The 24,745-nt window shown below is 43.6% G+C and overlaps 1 protein-coding gene across 1 annotated transcript in view; it reads right to left on the bottom strand.

Annotated features, from left to right (window-relative positions):
- LOC147620506 (importin beta-like SAD2) overlaps positions 1-24,745 on the bottom strand; it is a 161,355-nt gene that overhangs the window by 40,893 nt on the left and 95,717 nt on the right. The window contains exons 12-17 of the mRNA XM_086824734.1: positions 5,844-5,885; positions 5,631-5,749; positions 3,942-4,140; positions 3,702-3,833; positions 621-724; positions 354-533 (exon numbers count right to left, since the gene is read on the bottom strand). Coding sequence (XP_086680860.1) covers positions 354-533; positions 621-724; positions 3,702-3,833; positions 3,942-4,140; positions 5,631-5,749; positions 5,844-5,885 — 776 coding nt within the window. The remainder of the gene's footprint in view (positions 1-353; positions 534-620; positions 725-3,701; positions 3,834-3,941; positions 4,141-5,630; positions 5,750-5,843; positions 5,886-24,745) is intronic.

The following is a 24,745-nucleotide window of genomic DNA, read 5'->3' as shown; positions in this document are numbered from 1 at the left end:
GCAGGAGTGAGGGTGCAGCACAGCGAGGGCAAAGGCGAAGGTGATGTCGGCGAAGAGGCAGGGGCAACACAAAGTTATGGCAGGAGTGAGGGCACGGCACAGCAAGGGCAGGGGAGATGTCAGCGCGGGACTTTCACATTGCAGTTGAATTATCCTCACCACGTGTGTGTGCTTGCGCGCGCGCACACACACGTGTGTGTGCTTGCGCGCGCGCGCAAGCACACACGCATGCACAAAGCTCTAGATAAAAAGAATAAGCATGAGCCAGCTGTCCACAACTTGGACTGAGAATTCAGAAAAAAACACATGGCCCCATACCATGGAATTTTTAAGTAAAAGTTTGAACAACTCACCACAGCAATAAGAAGATCTTTCAAATAGTTTTTCTGTGTCCGACGAAGCCTATCAACAGTGATTCTCAGATATGGTTCAATCCATTCATCAATCCTCCCTTTGCAGTTTTGTAGCACTACTTCGATGAGCTTTGGGGCAGGCTCTATATCACTGTCCTCTAGATTTTGTTCTGTGAAAAGCTAAAACATGGAAACCACCAGTAAATAAACATAATAAATCCCATCAAGATGTTTTTATTGCACTACCCAAAAACCATCTTTGCTTACCGAAGAGATCATTTTGAACAGACTCTGCTGATAGTTTGGAGACTTGCAAGTAAGAAATTGCTCAGTGCTCCTTGAGATATAATTGTCCAAAGGCGTAAGAATATCTTGAGAATCCACCCCCCCCCACCACCACAAAAAAAAAAAGAGAAATACACACATAAACAGATCAGGAGTTATGTGGTGCTTCAAGTGCGTAATAAATCTTGCACAGAATTGAATCATAAAAATTGAGTATAATGGTGTACAATGTGCAAAGAAACAGATAAGCAAGAATCACAGGCACAAGGCAGGCAAAATGAAACCAGAGGTAGTATGGAAAAATGTTGTAAAAAGGGGTAGCAGAAGAGTGTGAAGGATGACTCAAAAATCCATGCGCTAGAAAATTTTTTTTAGCAAAAGACATGAAAACAGGAGTTTCACTCAGGTTTTGATGAGCAGTTGGCCCTAAACGTTTATCAGGCTTCCTGTTCATAAACAGGTTTTACTTGAGTATGTGTTATGTCCCCAAATACCTAACTGTTTTTCTTTGATGATGAGGCTATGCCAATGCTAATTAGTGGTACCAATGACGGAATTATAACACTATTTGAGTATTCATAAGCTATAAGTTAATAACCCACTGTAAAGCAACTTTAAGTCATGAAAATCAAACAATTTGCATTGTGAAAACTGATTTTGGGGGGATGGACCCAAAGGAAAACGAAATACACAAGCTTGCAAAAGTCCCAGAAGAAATAACAGCAAATAAAGCAGACACTTGAATGAAAAGAACTGCTCCCCCACCCCCAAAAAAAAAAAGTGATCTGATTTCATCAAGAAATAAATGCAAAAGAAACTCTATTACAAGGCTGCAACCAGAAGTCGTGCTCCCTCCTTTTTCACTTTGCATGGGACTGCATGCCTTCGGTGAGTGTGATGGAAGAGGAAGTGAGGTGTTTTTATATGCAGATCCAGGGTGAGAAGATGAGAGAAAAGGAGAGAGCTAATGGCTCTTCTGCAATTCCTCTAGCACAAACTACACAAGTTTTCTATGAAGAGCTACATCATTTTACCTGTTTCCCATCAGTACAAACTCAAGGACCCCATTCAAGCAATCAGGACATGTTTAAAGGGAGGCATAGATGCTACCAGCGCTTCCTTCAATGCAGACTTTTCAAATGTCTTGCATACAATGAGCTTGCATTTCACAATAGGATGATAGTTATTATGTCCGTCACCACCTGGATATTTACTACACAGGAGCTAAATGTGGTCACTGGACATTTAGTATGGGATTTATCCTTACCCTCAGATATTTGATTCCCTATGACTATACAGTCACAACGTCATTTGGATTGGGCTATGAGCTGTAGAGTTACTATGCCATTTCGAGCAGGACATTAGCCATAGAGACGCTATGCTATAAAGTAGCTACGCTTAACACTGTACAAAGCTTTGGAAGAAGGGGAACTTTATGTTATTTATCATTTTGTCATACTTGCTTATTGCATGGGAAATGAACATGTGCACATGCATTGTATTTGGGCATGGACATTGCCTGGATTTATTGCATATGAAATGTCCACAGGTTTTGGGGACGCATGAAAATCCCAAGGACAGGTTTGCACTAACATTTGTGGTTCAATGTGTACACATTACACGTTGGTTTTGCAAGTGGTGAGTATAAAAACAAGATCTTAATATATTATTGTCATATTGTTCTAACCTTTGTGAGTTTCGCTATTAAGGTTAGTTTGAATGGGACCTTCAAAAAACAGTCATGTGGGTCAAGAAGGAAAAATGCATGCCAAGTGGGTGGCCAACTTGACCGACCGTCAGTTATGAGCATGCAATGTGGTGAGCAAGGAAGGGTCAACCTGTTTCCAAGAGGACTACAGCTGCTGCACTTGAACACCAAACCACACAACTGTTGTACAGGTCCTTTTCGTTTTCTGCATACCCAACCTGCCCTGATCACCCAACCCTGCCTCTGCTGTCGTGCCATTTCTAGCTCACCCGACCTGCTCCTGCTGTTCGTTAAGTGTATGAAACAGCTGAACAGCTTTTTTTTTGCTATACCCTGATTACTGTATGGGCTGTCCAACTATAACCGACTGCTGTGATGCCGTGACTGTTGTACAGGGTTCCCTAATCGCTGAACAGGATGCCCCATCAGTTGAGAGATATATTGGACGTGCTGTACAGCTAGCTGTGGAGATGCCCGGCTAGCTGTTGCATGGTGAATCCATATGTGAAAACTTACCTGGTAGTTGACTAGTAGGGATTGAAGATTTGAAGACCTGCCTGGTAGTTGACCAACAATTGAAGAAGAATCTCTTGATCATTGGAATCATCATCATGCTGATTGAATTTGCATTCTGTTATCTTTTAAAAATCTAGTAACGTTATTGATAAAGTCCCCATGTAGTCACAGAGCTCTGCACTTGGAGAACTCTCTTTTGGAATACAAATACCAAAAGGGGGAGACGGGCACGGAAGGGTGGTGTACTGCTTTGTGTTGTTGATTACAGATCTATGTGAACCATGCCCCTGTTACAGTCCCCTAACAACATAGCGTATGTTTCTATAACTATGTAATACAGCCATAATGACTTAAGTCTCTCTGGGAGAGTAGTGTGTATAGGATCAAACTGTTACGTGGAAAGCTGCTAGCTTACTAGCCTTGTATTTTCCTTTTTGATGGGTAATCATGCTGTGCAGCCAGGGACCTTATTGATATATAAAACTGTTTCTCAAAAGAAAAAGCCATAATGACTTCAGTGCATTATCGATTATTGCAGCACACCAGTGACCAAATACATCAATACCAGCATTTTGAAACATAATCAGGACATCGGGCACACAAAAGTAAAGGCAGTCCGGATGTGTATACAGGCAAACAAATAAATGGCTGAGACAGCACTTAAAATGCAGTCAATTTATGCATGGTTTTGAAACATAATCAGGACATCAGGCACACAAGAGTAAAGGCAGTACAGATGTGTATACAGGCAAACAAATAAATGGCTAAGACAGCACCTAAAATGCAGTCAACTTATGCATGGTGAAGGAGGCAACAATAATCAGAACATGTAAACTTACTTTCGAAGAAATCTATGGCCCACTCCTCCACTGCAGAGACAATAAGTGGCCAAAGGCTCCACATTTCCAAAGATATCGTTGGAGAAAAATAAGTCATGTAAGACACTATCTCCAAAATCTCCTCAAAGACATCTGTAAGAAACCATGAGTTAACAGAAGTCACGGTCTGTACAATGCAAGATAACCAGCACTTTGTATCATTCCAAACACCAGCATTCATTATAAAAAGCAAAGGTGTACCCTGCCCATCTTTTGTTAACATTTTCTGCATTATTGGAAGTAATATAGGCTCAATCTGAGGAAACAAATGTGGTAAGCTGCTTATAGACTCGAGAATAGTGCTGATTGCCCGCAAGCATCCGACTGCAGCCAAAGCACCTGATTCATCCTCATCCTCATCTGTTTCGGAGGATTGTAAGCACTTCCAAAAAGCGGCCGCCTACATGACCACACAAATCTCAATAAATGACCCCACTACCTCAATGTACTTCTTTTAAAGAACTATATAATTCAATGAAAAGATAGGCGCAAGTGATAACTCCAGCAAGCCTTTCAGAACATAGACAGATGACATGAGCTCCCTCACAGCCCGTAGAAAGACTATGGGACAGCTCAACAGACAAGCTGTTATATATCCAGGAAGAATGCAACCCAGCAAGTAGGCTCTTACATTCACACCAACGTCATTAAAGAATCATGTACAGACTTCCATAAATCTGCAATGTGCATAAAAGCCCCACTTGCTAAACCAGCCTGTGTCAGCAACAAGAGGGGGTGGTTACTGTTTCTTAAACATGCTGTTTCCCATTACTATTCCCCATTTTCTGTTTAGGTCTTTGAATGTTACTTTTACACTGTATTTATTGAATTTATAGATTTGGTAACATGCTGTCTCTCAAACAATTTCCCCTGCATTTCAATTCCCTTACTTTGGCATTCGTCCTCTACACATACCCACCGTCTCAATTTACTGTTCCTGATTCTGTCAACTCCAAAGTAAACTCTATCAAGGATATGCTGAGAGCCAGCAGCCAACCCCAAAGGAAATACAGATTCTAAAACAGCAGGAAAGTGGATCATCTTTTCAAGGCTTGTATATTCAGATTAGTGTACCTGTAAGGGCAATACCTGCTCTGTTCTCGGTCGGATTTGCACAAAGAGCACAGCAAGGAGTTATTCTTTCAGATTTTAGCCAACCTTTGCATTGTGCTTTATATTCTCATATCAATAAAGTAAAAAATCCACAAAGAGGGAGAAAGATGGGACCATCCTAGCCATTTGGACACAAAGCAAGTGTTGTAAGATTGAATCTTTCACTGCTTTTTCTGCCTAAATAACTAAGTGCATGATTTGTTTATGATAAGATAGTTGCTACCACAAAAATATTTGGCATCATTCATCACATGGATCGTTTCGTTCCCCACTCAGATGTTAATAGACCTCTTAACCCCCTGGAGTGCTAGTATAGCAGTTTACACATAAGGCTCCCAATCAAGAGAGCCCAGGTTCAAGTCCCACTCCCTGCAATTCAGTGCAATCATCTTAATCATACATTGTCTGCTGGCACGACTACAACATTAAAAGGCTCATCTCATCTCCCTCCCTCCCACCATACTGGCATGCACGCAAACACTCACGTTAAATGTGTGTGTATGTGCACAAGTGAATGGGTATGGGCTCCTAAACACAGGATGTGCACCTGCGCATGCATGCATATGTGAGCACGCCTGTGCCAAGTGCATGGACAGAATGATTGTCAACCTTCTCTTCTATTTTTGTAGCATCACCACAGGCAACCTACCAGTTAATGAGAACTTTAAAGTAAACAAAACAAGATCTGAGGATGATGGGGCCGCTAAAAGAAAGGGCCCCTGCTTCAAGACAAGAAAGTTGCAAGTTTTTCAGAAAGGATAGGAAGAATTAATCTACCAGATTTTGACAAAGACCTAGGGCATAAGGTGCCATTTCTTCACCAAACTTGTCAACAATAGTCTCCAAAGTAAAAACCAGATCTTCATTCTCGACTTCATTCATCAGTTTAAAAAACTCTGCATCAACGTGGCCAAGCCATCATCAACCACAAGAACTGATATATATCACTAGTAAAGGAAAAAAATACTCCAAACTAATCAACCACCATACCATCAAGAAGTTGTGGCAATATGGGACGAAGCTCATTGAGATCTGCACCAGAATACATGACATGGAATCAATACAAATGTGTACCCCACATCATCCACACTACAAAAATAAGTGGAAAAAAATGTGAGAGAAAAGAAAGGGTAAAGAAAGAATGAAAGATTCATTAATGTCTGCAAGAAGCCAAAATGGCCTATGAAACAAAAAAGGTACAATGTGTATACAATTTGTAATGGAAAATGCATTGAGCATCTCTTAAAGCTATAACAACAGAGACATATAAGATAAGCACTAGTAGGCTCTAGCCATGTCTGCCTCAGAGGACACTGGACCAGACAGAGGACATTATGGGGACCACTTACTAGAGTTGGGAGCCAGGCATCGTCTCGTTATTTATAATGGGATGCTACAGTGGCCGGGATCAGGAGGGCTGACATGCTTCCCACATGGGGGTCATACACGGACCGGAGGCACGGTGGTAGACTACATTATGGGGTCTTTGGAGGCATCACAGCTTGTCACCTCATTCTCCATTCCACCTCGTCCTATTGGGGCAGATCATACATACTTGGCATTTTCACTAGCCGGATCACCAGTATCACCAGCCCCCCACATACCGACGCCACACACTACCATCTACTTCACACATGACATGGCAGACATATACACTGGCAGAGTAGAGGATGGGCTCCTACTCATGGATCCCCTGGCATCTATGGATACCATTACAGCCCAGCTCGCATCACTCCTACACACGGCTGCATTACAGAGCTTCCCACATCGTGTACACTCAGGAGAGCCTGCGAGACCTGGGACTATGCCCTAGAACAAATGGTATGATGACGAGTGCAGAGACCTATACTCACGGCTCCGCATACAGAGAGCCTTGGGAGCCATCACAGAGCAGGAGTCGAGGAGAGAGATGAGGAAACTTACTCGCCGCAAAAGGCGGGCCTTCGCAGAGACACAGGAGCTAGAGATCTTTCATTTCTTCATGAGTAGAGATAGCCCTGTCTCATGGCGGCACTTCAGAGAGCCCCGGACCCCGACACCTATTGCAGACCCACAGACATGGCACACATATGCAGAGGGTCTATACCATGCCCCACAGCAGCCACCTATACCTCAGCCACAGGAGCCTCGACCTACCACAGCTAGCTTCTTTACGCACTCGATGGTACAGGAAGCTATCCGCCGCCTACTACAGCATGGACGGGCCGCTGACCATATGGGCCTGCAGGGTGAGCATCTCATATATGCAGTAGATTCTTTAGCTCCTTTTCTTGCACACCTGTTTAATAGGGCACTAGCAGAGGGTTTGCCTGCGGAGTGGACGATGCACACCATTGTGCGGATTCACAAAACAGGGGATATGCTCGATCGGAGCAACTACAGGACGGTTATGGTTGGCCACGTGCTGGCCAAACTCTATGGTGCAGTGCTAGAGCAAGAGCTTAGCTTATATGCTGAGCGAGCAGGTTTACGCTCATCACGGCAGGCAGGCTTCAGGAGAGCTTTCTCTACCACTGACCATGTATTCACTTTGAGATGTATGATTGATCAGGCCAGAGTGAGGAAGAGAAAGCTCTATTGCTGCTTTGTGAATTTCCGCAAGGCATTTGACACAGTACCACGAGAGAGGCTCTTTCAGCGCCTGCAGTCTCTTGGCATACCAGCAGATATGACATGGGGCATCTATGCATTATATGAGCAGGTTTTTGGGCAAGTCAGATGTCCAGGAGGTATGTCCGAGACTATTGCTAGAACCATTGGTGTGAAGCAAGGATGCCCACTTTCCCCCACGCTATTTGGGTTATACATTGATGAGGTGACTGACTTCATTACACGGGGAGGCGGAGATGGAGTTGATTTAGCAGGTACCTCAGTACATATTATGCTCTATGCTGATGATATTGTATTAGTGTCTTGAGTCCCCAGGTGGTCTACAGCAGCATCTACATGCACTCGATGATTTCTGCACACAGAGAGGTCTTACTATGAACCTTGGGAAAACCAAGGTTATGGTCTTTCATACATCGAGACAGCGCAGGAGTCAGCTGACATTCACTCTCGCAGGATGCCAAGTGGAGGTGGTGACATCATACGTGTACCTAGGGGTTACCTTCTCTGCAGTAGCCACACGCTTTACCATGGGTTCAGCAGCCAGAGCTAGATTGACACGGGGATATGCAGCATTGGCTATGCTAGAGAGACAGTGCCACCAGGCGCATTTTCAGGAGCCCCGGACGAAGGGGTGGCTATTTGACACATTAGTCACACCGGCATTGATGTATGGAGCAGCAGTATGGGCGCCAGGCCTTGCTACCCATTGGTGGACACAGATAGAGAGACCACAGGCCCTCATGATGGCACGCATGATACGCAGCAAACCGTCAGTACCTCATGACATTATCCGAGCAGAGTTTGCTGCGCCTCCTATGATGGTAGAGGCCATATTTCAGACTATATGCCTGCTAGACAGATTCAGAGAGATGCCACAGGACAGATTATCATACAGAGCTTTTCAGGCATCTAGACAGTTGGCTGAGGCAGGAGACAGAGGATCATGGTATGTACAGGTCACACATTGGTTCTCACAGCATGGCCTAGACATGGATCATCTACCACCGTTCCAGTATGACAGGGATGCACCACATATCCGTCTCTCATAGTGAGAGGAACAGAGTATTGAGACAGGATCTATGGCAGCTCTATACACGAGAGACATGGATATCGCCTACACAGCCTCTTCCACCGAAGATGCTATACTACAGAGATCACTTCATGAGTATCATTGATGATGGATTTATAGAGAGGCCTAGATACATGGAGGGCTTTTTACCACACGGCTCCCGAGTGGCTATTGGTCAGCTCAGAGTTTCATCACACCGATTGGAGATTGAGACTGGCAGAGCAGCACGGATCCCCCGAGAGGAGAGGGTATGCAGATTGTGCAGAGAGGAGGTGGAGAGTGAGGAGCATTATGTATGCAGATGCAGAGCATATACAGCCATCAGAGAGAGATATCCCATTTTATTCAGAGAGCCACATTCCCTACGCCAGATCTTTGAGGCAGCAGACCAGCGCATAATGGGGAGATACATTCTAGACATACAGCGCCACAGAGAGACATTATTACAAGCTCAGACAGCTCCAGCGGGGGGGCGACAGACACAGATTACTACATTTTTTCAGAGATCCATCCCCCTCCCAGCCCCTACACGGCAGGGAATTACTCTCCAGAGAGCAAAGACACTTAGAGCCCGCAGGAGACAGAGGACACCTGGCTTTCGGACACCACGCCTATACCAGAGAGAGATGACAGAGATCAGATATCAGAGCTCAGTTTCACAGAGAGGGTGCGGAGTGACTGGCTCGCTTCAGAGCACACCCAGGCATGTTCTTCAGGGAGCTGTGGACACCCCCCTCACTGATGTATACCATTTTATACCCCCAGCATGGTACAGGATGGAGCTAGCTAGGTTGCATATCATGATTGTATACTCCATGCATATAGCTTTGCATTCTCCTAGTAGTAGAGCTCCATCCCCTGCACACCCAGATTCAGCTTTTTTTTTTGTTGAGTACTTTTTCATTTTGTTGGGATGACAGATGATACCCCATACAGGTACTCCGATTTGTCTCATAGGCCGAGTTCGGTCTTTTGGAAGACGTTAATAAAATCTCTCTCTCTCTCTCTCTCTCTCTCTCTCTCGCTCGCTCGCTGTGTGTGTGTGTGTGTGTGTGTGTGTGTGTGTGTGTGTGTGTGTGTGTGTGCAGCTTCCTATGAAGATGCAGTTCTATCGGTATCACTCCATGACGGTCAAGGGTCAAGGATGACATTCATTCACAAGCCCGGTTATCTTCACAAACACGTCACAGGCCATGAGGATTACTACATTTTTTCAGAGATTCATACCCCTCCCAGCCCCTACACGGCAGGGAATTACTCTCCAGAGAGCAGAGACACTTAGAGCCCGCAGGAGACAGAGGACACCTGGCTTTCGGGCACCACGCCTATACCAGAGAGAGATGACAGAGATCAGAGCTCAGTTTCACAGAGAGGGTGCGGAGCGACTGGCTCGCTTCAGAGCACACCCAGGCATGTTCTTCAGGGAGCTGTGGACACCCCCTTCACTGATGTATACCATTTTATACCCCCAGTATGGTACAGGATGGAGCTAGCTAGGTTGCATATCATGATTGTATACTCCATGCATATAGCTTTGCATTCTCCTAGTAGTAGAGCTCCATCCCCTGCACACCCAGATTCAGCTTTTTTATTCAGTACTTTTTCATTTTGTTGGGATGACAGAGGATACCCCATACAGGTACTCCGATTTGTCTCATAGGCCGAGTTCGGTCTTTTGGAAGACGTTAATAAAATCTTTCTTTCTTTCTCTCTCTCTCTCTCTCTCTCTCTCTCTCTCTCTCTCTCTCTCTCTCTCTCTCAAAGCAATGGGGTTACAAACGCGGCTAAAGACCCCATCTTTAGAGGAACAAGATGGTAAGCCCTCCATGTGTCCACGGAACACGTCCACAATCTCCCTTTACATTCTAGTGGTAGTGAGAGTGGCTCTCTGAATCCCAAAACTATGGACCACGGAGAAGTCCTTAGACAAGTCCATGGGTGTCTAAGTGCAGCTACCTAGCTTGAGGTCATGACGAGGACTCCTTGGGATGGAGGTCTAAAAGGCATGCTATGTTGTAGGTCTCTCTCTCCTCATTGTCTATATATACATATATGTTAGAATTTGGTGCATCTTAGTGTGTTTTGGCAAAGCCTATTTATAAGCATTTATGAATTCTCTCCATGTTTAGTTGGTCGTGGACCAATCGGCTAGTTCTAGGGGCTGCCGACTAGTTCCCAAAGGCACTATATAGGGAGTCTCCCATCATCACTTGTAATCATCCAATCCCTTGCACAAGTTCTTCACAATCTTGCTGGCTAATTGCCATTGTAAAGCCTATTGCTAATATAAAAGGTGATCTTGTCCACAAGAGCTCTCTACTCTCTCTCTTGTTCAACTTATGCTTCCGCCTTGCATTCTCCAACATGGTATCACTCGCTTAGGTTCAGGCTGCTCCATATTTCTGCAATCTGCTCACCGTTTTCAACATCATTGCCTTGCATTCTTCCATAGCTTCTCCCGGTTGCGAATCAGTGATAACAGCTGCTGCGTTTTCTGATCCAGCCAGCCATCGCCAGCCATCTTGCTGTTGTCAGCCAGCCGTACAAGGTGCGTTTAGGCAAGCATTGGAGTTGCGGCTGCATTTTCTGCTCCCGCATCAGTTGTTGGTAAGTTCTCTTGCACATGGTGTTGCCAGACTAGTGGCACTACATTTTTTCTTCTTCCTCCACGAGTCCCTGCCCTTCCAGTAGGAGGTTCCCAGTGGTTCTTGGATTGTTTTGCTGCTGTCCAGCCTCTGTCTCTCTTAGGTTTGAGAGGGGGCTGATAGGTTTGAAAGCACTTAAGAGGAGACTTGGAGAGCTGAGATTTGTGTTCTTTGTTGCTGTGGATATGGCTACCCCCTATACGAACAAGGATGACAAGTTGAAAGGACCCGACTATGCCCACTGGAAGCTGCAAATGCAGATCTGGTTCATCCACAAGGGTTTGTGGGATATTGTTCAGGGCACTGAAAAGAACCCCGAGCATCCTGAGAATCGCAGCGAGTAGCCCGGGAGGAAGAAAACAACAATCACCTTGTTTTTTGGGGAGAACCCTAAAATTGGCTTCTACAAAGCAACATTGTCTAATTGCTCTCACCCCCAATGGTTTTTGGGCAAGGCGAACACGACAGCAGGGTCCATTTTTTGAATGGGGGTCGGAAGCAACTGATTTGACTCTGTGCACTCCACATAAAGGTATCTTGCTTAGTCAGAGATTAATACTTGATTATTAAGCCTAAGCATGTGCTTTAAAGCTTCAAACTCAAGTTAATCCATTGCTAAAGCACCATCTTGAAGCATTTTGTCTAATTATTTGAGAAAAGCCATCAATCTCATGCTCCAAGGTGCCGGAGGCTTGCTGTCCCAAAACAGTGAGTTTTCTCACTAATCCTTGACTAATGGTGGATTAATCCCTGATTTTCTTACTTTAATCATGTCTTCTTCATGTGAATTCGCAAATGCCAAGCAAATCAAGCCTTAAAAAAAAGACAAGAAGTCAAAAAGACCAAAACCAAAGTAGACACTAAACCATGGTACTATCACTATGCCAAAAGCCAAGGTCTTTCTATTTTTTTGTCTACTCACATGCATCTTTATGGTGACAGGGGTTTCTAGCATCTCATAAATCTTTGTGTGAGGGTTTAGACACTTCCCTTGAGCTTTCAAAGCCAAGTGGTAAGACAAACCTAAGAAAATGGCCAACTCAATTAAACTAGACAAATTTGAAGGCTATTGCTTTCCTACTTGGCACACCAAAATTAAATTTACCCTTATGAGGAAAGGGTTGTGGGGTATTACAAACAGGAAGCAAAAAATGCCAACCACTAGGGATGAAAAGACCTTGTGGATCAGCAAAGATGAAAAAGCTTTGGCTATCATTGCTTTGCGACTAAATGATACATATATCCATCACATAGATGAAAAAGATCCATCTAATGAGACGCAGAACACAATCCAAAATTCCAAAATCAATCTTTTAATCAAATTTGGAGAGTCACTTCCCAACTCATCTCAACTATATGAAAAGTATTCTCACCCAACTTGCAGGGATCAAAATGACCATTGAAGAAGATGTGATCATAGCTGTACTCTTGAAGAGCCTACCCCAAGAGGAGTTTGGTAACATTATTACCACACTCACAAACTTGTCTGCACCAAAATTGATGGACGTGGAAGAGACGTAGACAGTAAAGTCAAGCAAAGGCAAAGCGTAGAATATTTTCTCTCTCTAGGTTAAAACAGTTAGAACAAGGTCTTTATATTTCTGAAGAGGGATTGATTACAGGGGAAGATACTAGACATCAAAAAGGGGATTGGGGGAGGAATCTTACATTCAACCCCACTTAAAAAAATGCAAGATGTCCTCATCTCGTAAACTGGGATAATTTCGCAAGATGCACGAATATGAGACTTAGAGAAAAATTTTAATCAAGATTAACCACCAAGAAAAGTCTTAAAGAGAGCAAGATTCAAAATAAGAACAAGATTTAAACTTTATTCATTCTCGGAACTTATACAGTAAAGATAGAAGAACTCTTTACACTTCCATAAGCCCGTCCATCATATGGTCACAAAAGCAGCAACAAGCTGCACAAGTATAGAGTAACTCATCTATGGGAATGATTCTGCTGTCGTCGACAAAGGAGGCTACAAAAAGATTAGTAAAGCATCCTTCAAAGGTACAAATCAGAAAAAGGATTTTCCTAAGAAGTCATGCAACTTCTGTGGGAAAACAGGACATGAAGAAAAAGATTGTTTCTTTAGAAACAAAGCACAAAAGACTCTTCTTGCAGGTGAAGATAACTCAAGAGAAGAAGAAGCAAAGAGAAGAAGCTGCCTAAATCGAGGCCAACTATATTTGGGCTTTCTAAACCAGCTAGAACCAACCACTAGTAGTCTCCCCTCTATCCTAAGTAAATTGTAATCATAACTAGTTGTCTAGCATCTCTCATCATAACTGACATTGTAAACCTCCATGAGTACAACCTACGGACACTCGGATGGTCAGCATAACCAGCATTGTAAAAAGGTAACTAGAGCTAGCATTGACATCATAGAAGCCATGGATATTTTGTTGAGGGTGGGTGTTGAAATATTACACCAAAATATGACATTGGGGATATGAACATATGGTTCAAAGATCTTACAGCCATCATCTATATGGTATATTATGGTCAAAGAAGGATCCAAATGAACATACTCTAGGCATCTATTGCAAGTGGGAAGAGGTTCAAACTTGCACCCAAATCTAGGCAATTTTGGAGATCTTTGAGATACTTCAAGGGTAGATTAGAGTAAACCAAGCCCTTAATCCATTGTACTCCAACCTATTTTAAGGCAATGATCTAATGCAAGAGTACACCACTATTATCCTATCTCATTGTGTCATTATGTTGTCCATTTGATTAAGCATGTGATTACGTACTAATCTCATTTTAGCTTAGCTTGAGTCTATGCTTGCACCATGAGTTCAATCATCTTCCTCGAGCCTCCATAATTCCAACAATTAGGTAGCAGATAAACAGTAGGTTTAGGGCGAGGCTCAAGAGCATGCAAAAGAATCCTTGTGAGGTCAAGACAGTAGTGGCGGACAGGAGCATGCACATGAAATCCAGATTAAACTTGTATTTTGTATGTGTTTTTTTCCTTGCTCGCGGGCTGATAGCAGGTAAGACAATTGGTGGGCATGTAGAGAGGCTATAAAAAGGCTAGGATAGAAAGTAGAAGACCATCGGTCCCTTTTGGACCAGGTGAAGAGTTAGGACTTTTTAGGTCTAGATTTACCTATTTTGGAACGCCAAAGACCACAGATTTGTACAATCCTATGAACAACTTTATGTACTACATAACATACCAAAAATACACTCATCTCTCTCTCTTCTCTCTCTTTTTGTTGCTGATTTGCATTAGGGTTCCAATTCAATTGCTTAGGACTGAAAGAAGACAAACAGAGCTTCCGCGCATGTGACATTGGTATTAAAGTATCACGCTCAACAATGCTAAGTACTACTGAAGGTGTTCGAGAAGGTGCACATTTCTAAGGAGAGTACCACAGCCAAGGTAGCGATCCCATGGGGCTTGTCTCGGTGTCAGCAAAACCCAAGGGAGTGGCAGCCCTGAGAGTCCGATGCAAGTATATCCTAGAAGCTGCTTATCAAAACGCCAATCTCGAAGTCTCTATCCCTCCTCAAGCACTAAAACGGTTGCATCATTTCCGAAATGACTCTCTAGATTGGCCTGTGATGCATCCCCAAATTATATTGCTTGATAGCTCGTGGAAAGGTGAAAACATAACCATTTTCATCCACGATGTCACGAACTTGATGAATCCCGAATGTAGACAAATTGTAGGTCTTTCAGAGATAAAGCAAGTGATCGATCAAATACCCTGCTCCAATCAATACTCTGCAGCAACATTGAGGTACCCCAATTCGGAGGCCTACACGACCATTGCAGATGGCATAGTATGGCTTGCCAATGCTGAATAAGAGCAATCGCATATGAAGAGCTTGGAATACGATCAGTGAAATGCCCAAAGACTATATCACCATAATTGATAATCCAATGCCCATATGCATCTGTATGCATGTTAGTGCACATAGCACCCAACATGCGTGCCCATGGCTTGACTTGCTCTATAAAACTAGGTAGAAGAGTGGCCTTTCTTGCCAGTATATGATAATGAATATTAAGGACATTGAGCCCACCATGCATTTTGGGCGAACATATGAGCTCTTGCCTAAACAAACGTAACCCTTTTATATCCGCTTTGGTTTTCCATAGGCATTCCATTGATTTAGACATGAAATTATGACTTTGTTTTTGCAACCAAGGTAGTAGCAAAAGATAAAACTGCACATATGCCATTATTATTGACTGCACTATCCGCAATTGCACATGTAGAGGCCACATAGATAATTTTCAATATTCTATTTTACAGTGCAATTTGCCCATCACCCATTAAGTCTCATCCTTCAAAGACAACTGCCAACCAATGGGGTAACCCAGATGCCTGACTATCTCATTAGGTGGAAGGATCTGACCCGACCACAAAATTTGATGCCAATCTAAAAACTTTCAAAGGAAGCAACTTGGATTTTTCGAAATTCACATGCAATCCTGCAACCAAACCATATAGAGACAGTGCTTTCATGAGAGCCGTTACATCGGCCTCCGTATGCTTGGGAAAAAAGAAAGAGCCATCAGTTTATGCCTATGCCACAAATTGTGTATCATCTACCATGGAAAGACCATGTAGCTTCCCATCCTGTGTCAATTCCTCCATGTAAAGTAGCATTGAGTCGTGATGGCATACAATAGTGCACTAAGCAGACAATCTTGAGGAACAGATTTTCGACGACACCAAGAGGCTGAAAGTTCGCCCCGCCCAAAATGCATTTAGTTGTTTCCTCTTGGTAAAGCCAAAAAAATGACTTTCATTCTAGGACCAAAGCCCATTCTACCAATGGACTCTGTCAAAGGCCTTGGCTATGTCTACCTACATGATGAGAACATCTTGCAACGTATACATGGCATATTCAATGCCTATGCATGCATTTGCTATATTGTTAATGATTTGTCTTCTAGGGACAAATCCATAGTGCATTGGATGTAAACCTGTGTAGAATACTCTTTATTCTATTAACAAGCATCTTGGTGACCAATTTATATATGAGAAGCAATAAGGAGATGGAACGTTAATCCGATATAGTTTCACTGAGTTGTTTTTTGGGCAGTAATTTCAGCAAACCCTCTTTCCATGAGCATGGTAACTGTCCAACATTCCAGCAGTGATTTACCTTAAGTAAAATTGGTGACTTCAAAATATTCCAAAACATTTGAAAGAACTCCACAGCCAAGCCATCCCAACCTAGAGACTTTCATTTGCCTAGACCTTTTATAGCATCATCCAATTCTCCATCTGTGAAGGGCTCATCCATGTTGTTAACCTCTCATTGTGTGATGATGCCATAGTCTTGTATGACAGCCTGCATTCATAGTACAAAACTTGAACCAAACACTATCTATATCCTCTTGCTGCGTATGCATGACTAGGGGATGTGTAGTTGTACATAACAAATCAGCAAAATGAGCATGTGACAAATAATTGTTGTTAATCATAGGTAGCCTTCTGTGAGGTAATGGACAGTTGTTGTCAGCCATGCCAAAGTACACGCCAAGCCATACAGACGAATCATCAAAGAGGCGCAATGTGTGAATCCACATTTTACATGTGTATGCATCATACTGAGCAACGTTTAGAAGATAACATCTGTCTAAGCGTTCCCAATAATGTAAAACAGCATGAAAAGTATAACCCTGTAGATGTGGAATGAAGTGTGTCCACAAATCACATGCATCTAAAGAAGTCATTGTTTGAGCCCAATCTTGCTTTTCAGAACACATCATGTGAGAGCGGTGAGAGGTGTTATCATGAAAGTCAAGCAAATTATTGAAATCCTTTGTGATAAAAGCATTTGAAATCCATGGATATGTTCGTAAGGAATGCCACATCACAGCTCTATATGCAGAAGTTAGCAATGCATAAACACTTGCAAATTCATATAGCTCTCGTAAGCCAATGACCATTTGGATCATTGTAAGCTAGTATAACTCATGCTTAACCATTATAAGAGTGCCAAAAAAAAAGCTTGAATTCCCGCAAAGAAAATATGATATCCAGAGAAGATCCCTTGTTGATCATGTTCTTGCGAACAAACCATATGGGGATGCATAGTATTTACATATAACCAAAAAAGCCTCCATTTATTTACATCACAGAGGCCTTGTATATTGTAAGTAAAGCACTTGATTGGTATGAACATATTTACAATACGAGTAAAAAGAGAGGCTACATCTCAACTTCTATGGCAACCTGACTGCCTATGTCACCATGTAAAGAGCGTTCTACAGCTTGAACATCAACTATATTTGTATGCAATGAGATTTTTGCACCATGAGCGAAGAAAGAACCACCACACTACTACAATCCAAATCCTACCTACTCCTGTAATATTGCCTCAAGTGTCAGAAACCAGAGTAGTCGATCTAGATGTAGAAGCTCCCTCTATCCAATTGTGAGAGACCAGAGGCCTCTGTCTAGGGATTATTGTTTTTTTGGGAGTCTGTCATGCATCAGTATCAAGTCTATCTTTATCTCTCACATTTACCACATGAGACCTTGTTGTGGCAACTTTTGCTTTCCCTTTATCCAGGCCCACATGCTGTGAGTGAGTTACATTCTTCCTCTTGAGTTTTCACTGAAGGCATTGGAGCAGCTCGAGGAGGAGGCATGGCCTCAACAGGCGGCTACATTAAAAGCAACGAACATTCCAATTGCATATGCCCAAACCTTTTACAAGTGAAACATGAACCCACAAACTTTTCCCATTTGAGCTTAAAGAAAACTTCCTGTGTCAGGACTCCTTGCATTTCAATATCCATTGCTACCCTGTCAAGGGTTTGTTTATCTATATCCCAATGTATACAGAATTTGTTTACACTGCCAGAAGATCTGGGAGGGCATACAACCTTACATGGTGATTCAACCAAAAAAGGCAATGCACGGTGCATATAGACCAGGAGATCCACCACTTCCACCCACACAGGGCATCTGTGCTTAATAAAATTCTGATAATATTTGGGTGGGCGACCAAGGGTAAACATGCACCATTTGTTGTCCAAAGAACAAAGGCAACTTTTCTAATAGCATTTGTTTGTACTTGGATTGAATGATAATCACCTCATAAAACCCTCGCGTTGGTAGAGTAAACCCCTCCCACGAAGCATCCCCCAAGCATGGCTTTTATTCATTGACCAACATCTGCTGGAGCAAGCATTTTACCATGGAAAAAAAGAATTACAGCTTTCTGTGATAATTTCATTACAGGATCAAAGAGAACATGGCCCGGGATTTTCAAACAAAAATCCAGCACAAGCGTATCCCATGCTTGTCGAATTTCATTACAGGATCAAAGAGAACATGGCCCGGGATTTTCAAACAAAAATCCAGCACAGGCGTATCCCATGCTTGTCGAATGTCCGCAAATCTTCCCTCAAGAGTGTCATAGAACTACTCTAGTTCCGGATTGTCACAATGAAGAGGTTGCAAGTCAGATTGTATTTGTTTGCGTTTGGGCTCAACAAACGAATCTCTTCTATGACAAGTAGCTATAGATTGCGCCATGAAGGAAGTCAAAAAAAACCTCAAACAAAGACAAGAATCCACAAGGCACACACAAACACACAGGGAAGCACACACACACACAAGCTGGAAGAGAAGACGGAATCAAAGGAAACAATTAAGACGAGGAGAGAGGTGGAAGCAAAGGAAACAACTAAGAAGAGGAGAGAGACGAAGCAAAGTAACCAAAGCTGAGAAAGAAAGAAGACACGACTATACTGTTGAGATATCGAGCTCGTCTAGTGAGGCGGTGGCCACTGATGACCCGCCTGGGGGATAGGCCCCACACTTACACCACTGGCATGGTTGGTGAGATCATGGGAGATATGCGGCCAGTGGGATGACAGGCTGTGTGACAGCCATTCTAGAGACTGGCATAGTTATAGCGCCAGCTCATTTAGTCGGGTTCACACTATAGAGAACCCGTGTATGTATTTGGTTGAGTACCTTTCATATTATGTGCACTCTTATTCTTGTATATGGTGTGTTGAGTGTTGAGTAGAGAAGAAGAAGATTTTCAGCCTCTCACCTTGTGTGCTCTCTATTAGGGTTTTGTGAGTGTGTGTGTGCTTGCAAGAGCTCAAGCTCTCTTCCCCCCTGCATCTTTTCATGGTATCAGAGCCTGGTTTGTGCTAAGGGCTGAGCTGCAAGCAAGAGAACCACAGGAAGCGGTACGAGGGTAAGAGCTTCAACTACTCTTCCCTATTTGTGTTGGTGACTACACCCTTGTCGAGAGCTCTACAGGAGGCACCGGCAACGATCTCTGATTGAGGAGCTTTCTTCGCGGGAGTAAAGCTATAGGGCAACTATACAGTCCTATCGGACTATTATTTTCGGGCCGAAAACGCGTTTTGGGCGCGTCTGGACCTCCGTTTTTCAGAAAGCAGGCGATTTCGAGCACTGCGGGTAAGTCATCGATTCTCTGCAGAACTCTGTTTTAAGAACTGCAGGAAGACAGATTGACTCTGCAGACACTGTGGATGCTGCAAAGAGGTCTACAGTTGCCATTGGGTGTATGTATGCACATTGAAGTCACTGGTTGTGACATTTGAGAGTACTACAGTACCGCTATGCAGAAAATACAGCAGTTTGTGCAGAAAAACCAGAGTGCAGTTTCTGGTAAAATTGTGTGTTTGGCAAGATGTCAAATGATAGGATAACTCAGATTGTGGCTCAGAAGCTTGATAAGAATAACTTCCATGCTTGGAGGTTCAGGTTGACGAATTTCCTGATGGGAAAAGGCTATTGGGACTACATAGAAGGTGAGCATGAAGAGGCACCAGAGATACCGGATATAAATCCGACTGCTGCAGATGTGAAAGAGTTTAAAGACTGGAACCAAGGAGCCAGGAAGGTTATGTATTGGCTCTCCATTAGTATACAGGACACCATGATTGGGCACATTCAGGATGCCAAGTCCCCCAAGGAGGCGTGGGACACCTTGGTAAAGCTTTATGAAACAAATACCAAGGCACGTAAGATACAGTTGAAGAATGAACTTCATACTGTGAAGAAAAAGAGCATGTCTGTGAATGATTATGCGTTGAAGATAAAGGGTATTGTGGAATCCCTTGCATCTATTGGTGTGTCAGTAGATGATGATGATAAGGTGGAGGTCTGCCTACGTCGTCTCGGACCACAATACAAGGCGTTCAAGACGTCTATTCAGACTCGGGAAAACATTCCCAACTTTACAGATTTGGTGTCTATGCTGATTATCGAAGGGAAGAGCTTGGGTGAAGACCAACAGTCTTCACAAAGCAAAAACAGTTCAGAGCAACAGGCCTTCTACACGAGTTCAGAAAGAGGACGAGGTAGAGGAGGCCGTGGACGCGGTCAAGGAGGTGGCCAAACAGGTAATCAGAATTATGGCTAGCAGCAGCAGCAACAACAACAGTCCCAGAATCAACAACAACAACAACAACACACAGGTGGAAGAGGCAAATTCAGAGGCAGGGGGAGTCAAAGAGGCCGTGGAAATTGGCAAAGGCAATATAATGATGCACGTGAATGCTACTATTGTGGTAAGCCTGGACATGTGCAGGCAAAATGTTATAAGAAGCAAGCTGACATGCAAAATGGGAATTTGCATAACTGGGGATCCGAAAATTCCCATTCCTTGAACTTTATTCCCATGAAGGTCAAGGAAAGAGATGGTTCCATAGTGATAATGAATGTCAGACTGTTTCTTATGGAGCCAATCCATTCCCAGGCTTCCGTCGTAGATTCCCAAAGGTAAGACTCTGAACTGGCAGTCCATTACATTCCCATCTAGATTAAACTGAATACACTTTGTCTCATGGTGTGTGAAAAGAATCTTCCCACTGGCCAATTCTACTTGCATAAGTTTCCCTGTTTTCTGATCTAGGACTAACTTACGCAAACATCTTGGGGAAATAAAAGAATGTGTACTGCTTGAATGAATCAAAAGCTTAAAGTGCTTACCCTTGTACTCTGCTGGAGTCTGAAGGACTGAGAAGTGACGATTTTACCCTTGATGTTCAATGGCGGCATAAATCTATCCTCTTTCTTCCTCCACTACATCAACTATTGTGGCGGCTCTGGCTGCTCTGCTGTCTGGGGGGTGGAACTCTCTCTCTCTGGCTTTCCCAATTCTGGAAGGGGGAACTAAGACTACTCTGCATTATTGAGGATGCAGGGGCTGAGCTGGCATTCTTCTAGGGTTGCCCTGATTTTGGCGAGAGGGACCTTGATTAGATTGATATACGAAGGAGTCCGTCTCGGCATTCTATGACCTTGGCTTCCCTGGCCCATTGACATAGAAGGCATTGGGCATGGTGCCCAAAACCTTGATAGCCAAAACATTTGTTTTCACTTCTAAGCTCTTCCTTCTGCATCCTGGAAAGAGCCGGAGTTCCAAAAAATGTATTCCGAGGAAAAGGCCTTCCTTTCATTCTGAAACTTTTTGTCTCCTATGCATCCTCAAGCAGAAATAATGAGGATAATGAAAGGTTGTTTGTTATGCAGCATGTCATGAATGCCATGTCTGAAAATGTTGAAGCAGCACAAAAAGATAATGTATGGTATGTGGATTCAGGCGCTTCGAACCACATGACGAGTCATGGGGAGTGGTTCAAGGAGATGAAAAACCCGGAAAGACCAGGTTTTGTGGAAACAGGGGATGACACTGCTCATCCAATTGCCCATGTTGGAGATGTGCCATTGTCTATGCAGGATGGCAAAGTGAAGTACCTTGCAGATGTACTTCATGTACCGAACATAACAAAGAATCTGGTTTCAGTTGGCCAGATGATTGAGCAGGGGTTGCAGGTTCGGTTTAACCCTGATGGTTGTTATGTCGAAGACTTCAAAGACAAGTGCAGGTTGGTTGCAAAAGGCAACAGAGTGGGCAGAATGTTTACGTTGAATGTAGACATGCTTGAAATGAGTGCTGCGATGTTTGCAAATGGTTCAGGAATTGTTGCAGACACAGACATTCGGCATAGAAGGATTGGACATGTGAATGTGCAGAGATTGAAGTCTATGCAGACAAAAGGAATTGTGACAGGGCTGCCAAAATTTAAAGTGGAAGGTATGCAGAAAATATGTGAAGCATGCCAATTTGGGAAGCAAACAAAGCATGTGTTTCCACGTAACAGATATGTGAGCAGAAATGCACTAGATGTTGTGCATTCAGATGTATGGGGTCCCAGCTTCTCAACCATGCGATCTGTCATCTCATACATGAGACCCATGGTGGCGCCTTCTCTATCTGCAAGACGAAGGATCTTTAAAATAGGTGCACAAATTTTCACAATCACTTTAGCCTCCTGCCAAAAGCTTGCACCCAATATAATGTTAGCCACATCCAAGCCTTTCACGGTACGTGAGACCTTTTTCCTTGTCCAAGCTTCACTAACAACCATACGACGCAACCCATTGTAGCATCTGTCATCCAATAAATTCACCAGCATTATAAAAGAGTAAGCAAAGCGCGTCATCGATGGCTTCAATAATTCCTTTTTACTAAATTGACGATACAAAGCCAAGATTGTGTGCTTCCGTGTAACAAATGTCACAATTAGATTTGCTTGAGCCAAAATAGGAGCAATCCATTGAAGCTTGCCAATATCTTCCAACAATAGATCCAAACAATGACAAGTGCATCTAGTGAAGAAGATGTTAGGCCACTCTTGCTCGATCAAATCACCAGCCCGCAAACAATTTGAGGCATTATCCATACACACCTGCACTACATAATCGGGGCCAATATCAAGGATTACATCTTTCAAGATGCCAAAAATATACTCGCCAGATTTGAACTCCCCACTTGTATCAACTGCTTTTATGAAAACAGACCCATATATGGATGTAGCCATTACATTGATAATTGGCCTGCGCCTTGCATCTGACCATCCATCACAAACAATGCTGCATCCATATCTCTTCCACTTTTCTCTAATGTCTAGCAAGTCACGATCAACGCATTTGACTTCATCCACAAGCTCTTTTGTACGCAAGCTGTTATATGAGGGAGGCTTATAGCTTGGCCCAACTTGCCCAATTGCCTTCACCATGTCAAGAAAATATGGGCTTCTAACTTTCCAAAAAGGAACATCTTCCGCATAGAAGAAGCGACGAAGAGCAATGTTTGCCTCTTTTCGTGCTTGTACATCCCAAGCTTTAGCTAGAGCACCCTGTGTCTTTGACACCTTCTTTCTGCTCACGTGCTGTTGAGAGCTAGAAGGCCCAATACCACTTGCAACATTTGATGCATGTACATCGACACTACCATGAGAAGCCTCTCCCAAATCAGATACGCATGCATCAATGTTTGCCATGGAGTCTTGCACTCCACCCACATGCAATCTGCGACATACATCTTTTACATTTTGGGGTGCAGCATTACATTTTCCCACACCATGACCTGATAAACCAAGAATATGTGCCCTTATTCGCGATGGACCACCATCCCAAGTGTGCCCACAATATTTGCATCTACATGTAGTCTGGCCTTTTTCAGTTGTTTTCAAAATGGACACATGCTCCCATTCAGCTTTGCGCTTTCGTCCCATTTGCACAAGTTAAAACCCTGTTACCAACTTACCTGTATATTCGTCCCGAGTCCCGACTCCCACCTGCTGAGTCCCACCAGTGGAAGGTGCTTGCTGCTGCTTGCTGGCTAGTGGCAGTGCTGGGCCTTCAAATTTCAGTAGAGAAAGACTGCTGCTCGAGAATCGATGGGCTGTGTGCACTGTGTGCAGGGCTGACTCAGCCTGCTGTGCCTGCACAGTCACGCAAGAGAGAGAGATGGGCTGTGTGCACTGTGCAGGGCTGCCTCAGCCTGCTGTGCCTGCACAATCACGCAAGAGAGAGAGATGGGCTGCCCGGCTGTGTGCACTGTGCAGGGCTGCCTCAACCTGCTGTGCCTGCACAGTCGAGCAAGAGAGAGACTCGAGAGAGTCTAGACTCAAGACACGATGGGCGGGCAGATTCGTCACTCGAGAGAGAGTGGGCGCAACTTGCAAGAGAGATACGCTCGACTCCCTTGACACGATGGGCGGGGCGAAATAGAGAGAGACGGTGGGCGGGGGCGCAAGAGATGCGATGGGCGACGAAGCGTTAAAAAAAACCCCCAAAAAAGTCCACGTTTGAAATTTTTTTCAAACGTTTTTTTTTTCAAACGTTTGTAAACGTTTGCTTCGCGTATCAAACGCGTTTGAATGCAACTATGACTCCAACTGCAGCCATACATGATGTAACTCCAGAGGAGAGGTTTACTGGCAGAAAACCAGATTTGTCTCATCTGAAAGTCTTTGGATGCATTGCACATGTCCATGTGCCAGATGAGCTGAGAACTAAGCTGGATCCGAAAGCTGAAAAATGTGTGTTTATTGGATATTCCCTTGAGCAAAAGGGATACAGGTGTTATAAACCTGCTACACGTGAGTTGAGGATAAGCAGGGATGTTGTCTTTGATGAGATGAGCAGCTGGTATGCTGCTGAAAAAGAAACTGTTGGGGCTGATGTGAGTGGAAGTGTGGTTGCACAGAATGCAGGTCAGCAATCACAGTCTTTGAGTGGACC

Source organism: Cibotium barometz, chromosome 31 (genome assembly GCF_041138505.1).
Source record: "Cibotium barometz isolate CiBa-2024 chromosome 31, ASM4113850v1, whole genome shotgun sequence".
In the NCBI taxonomy this organism is placed as follows: domain Eukaryota; kingdom Viridiplantae; phylum Streptophyta; class Polypodiopsida; order Cyatheales; family Cibotiaceae; genus Cibotium; species Cibotium barometz.
This window is presented reverse-complemented; position numbering and strand designations above follow the sequence as displayed.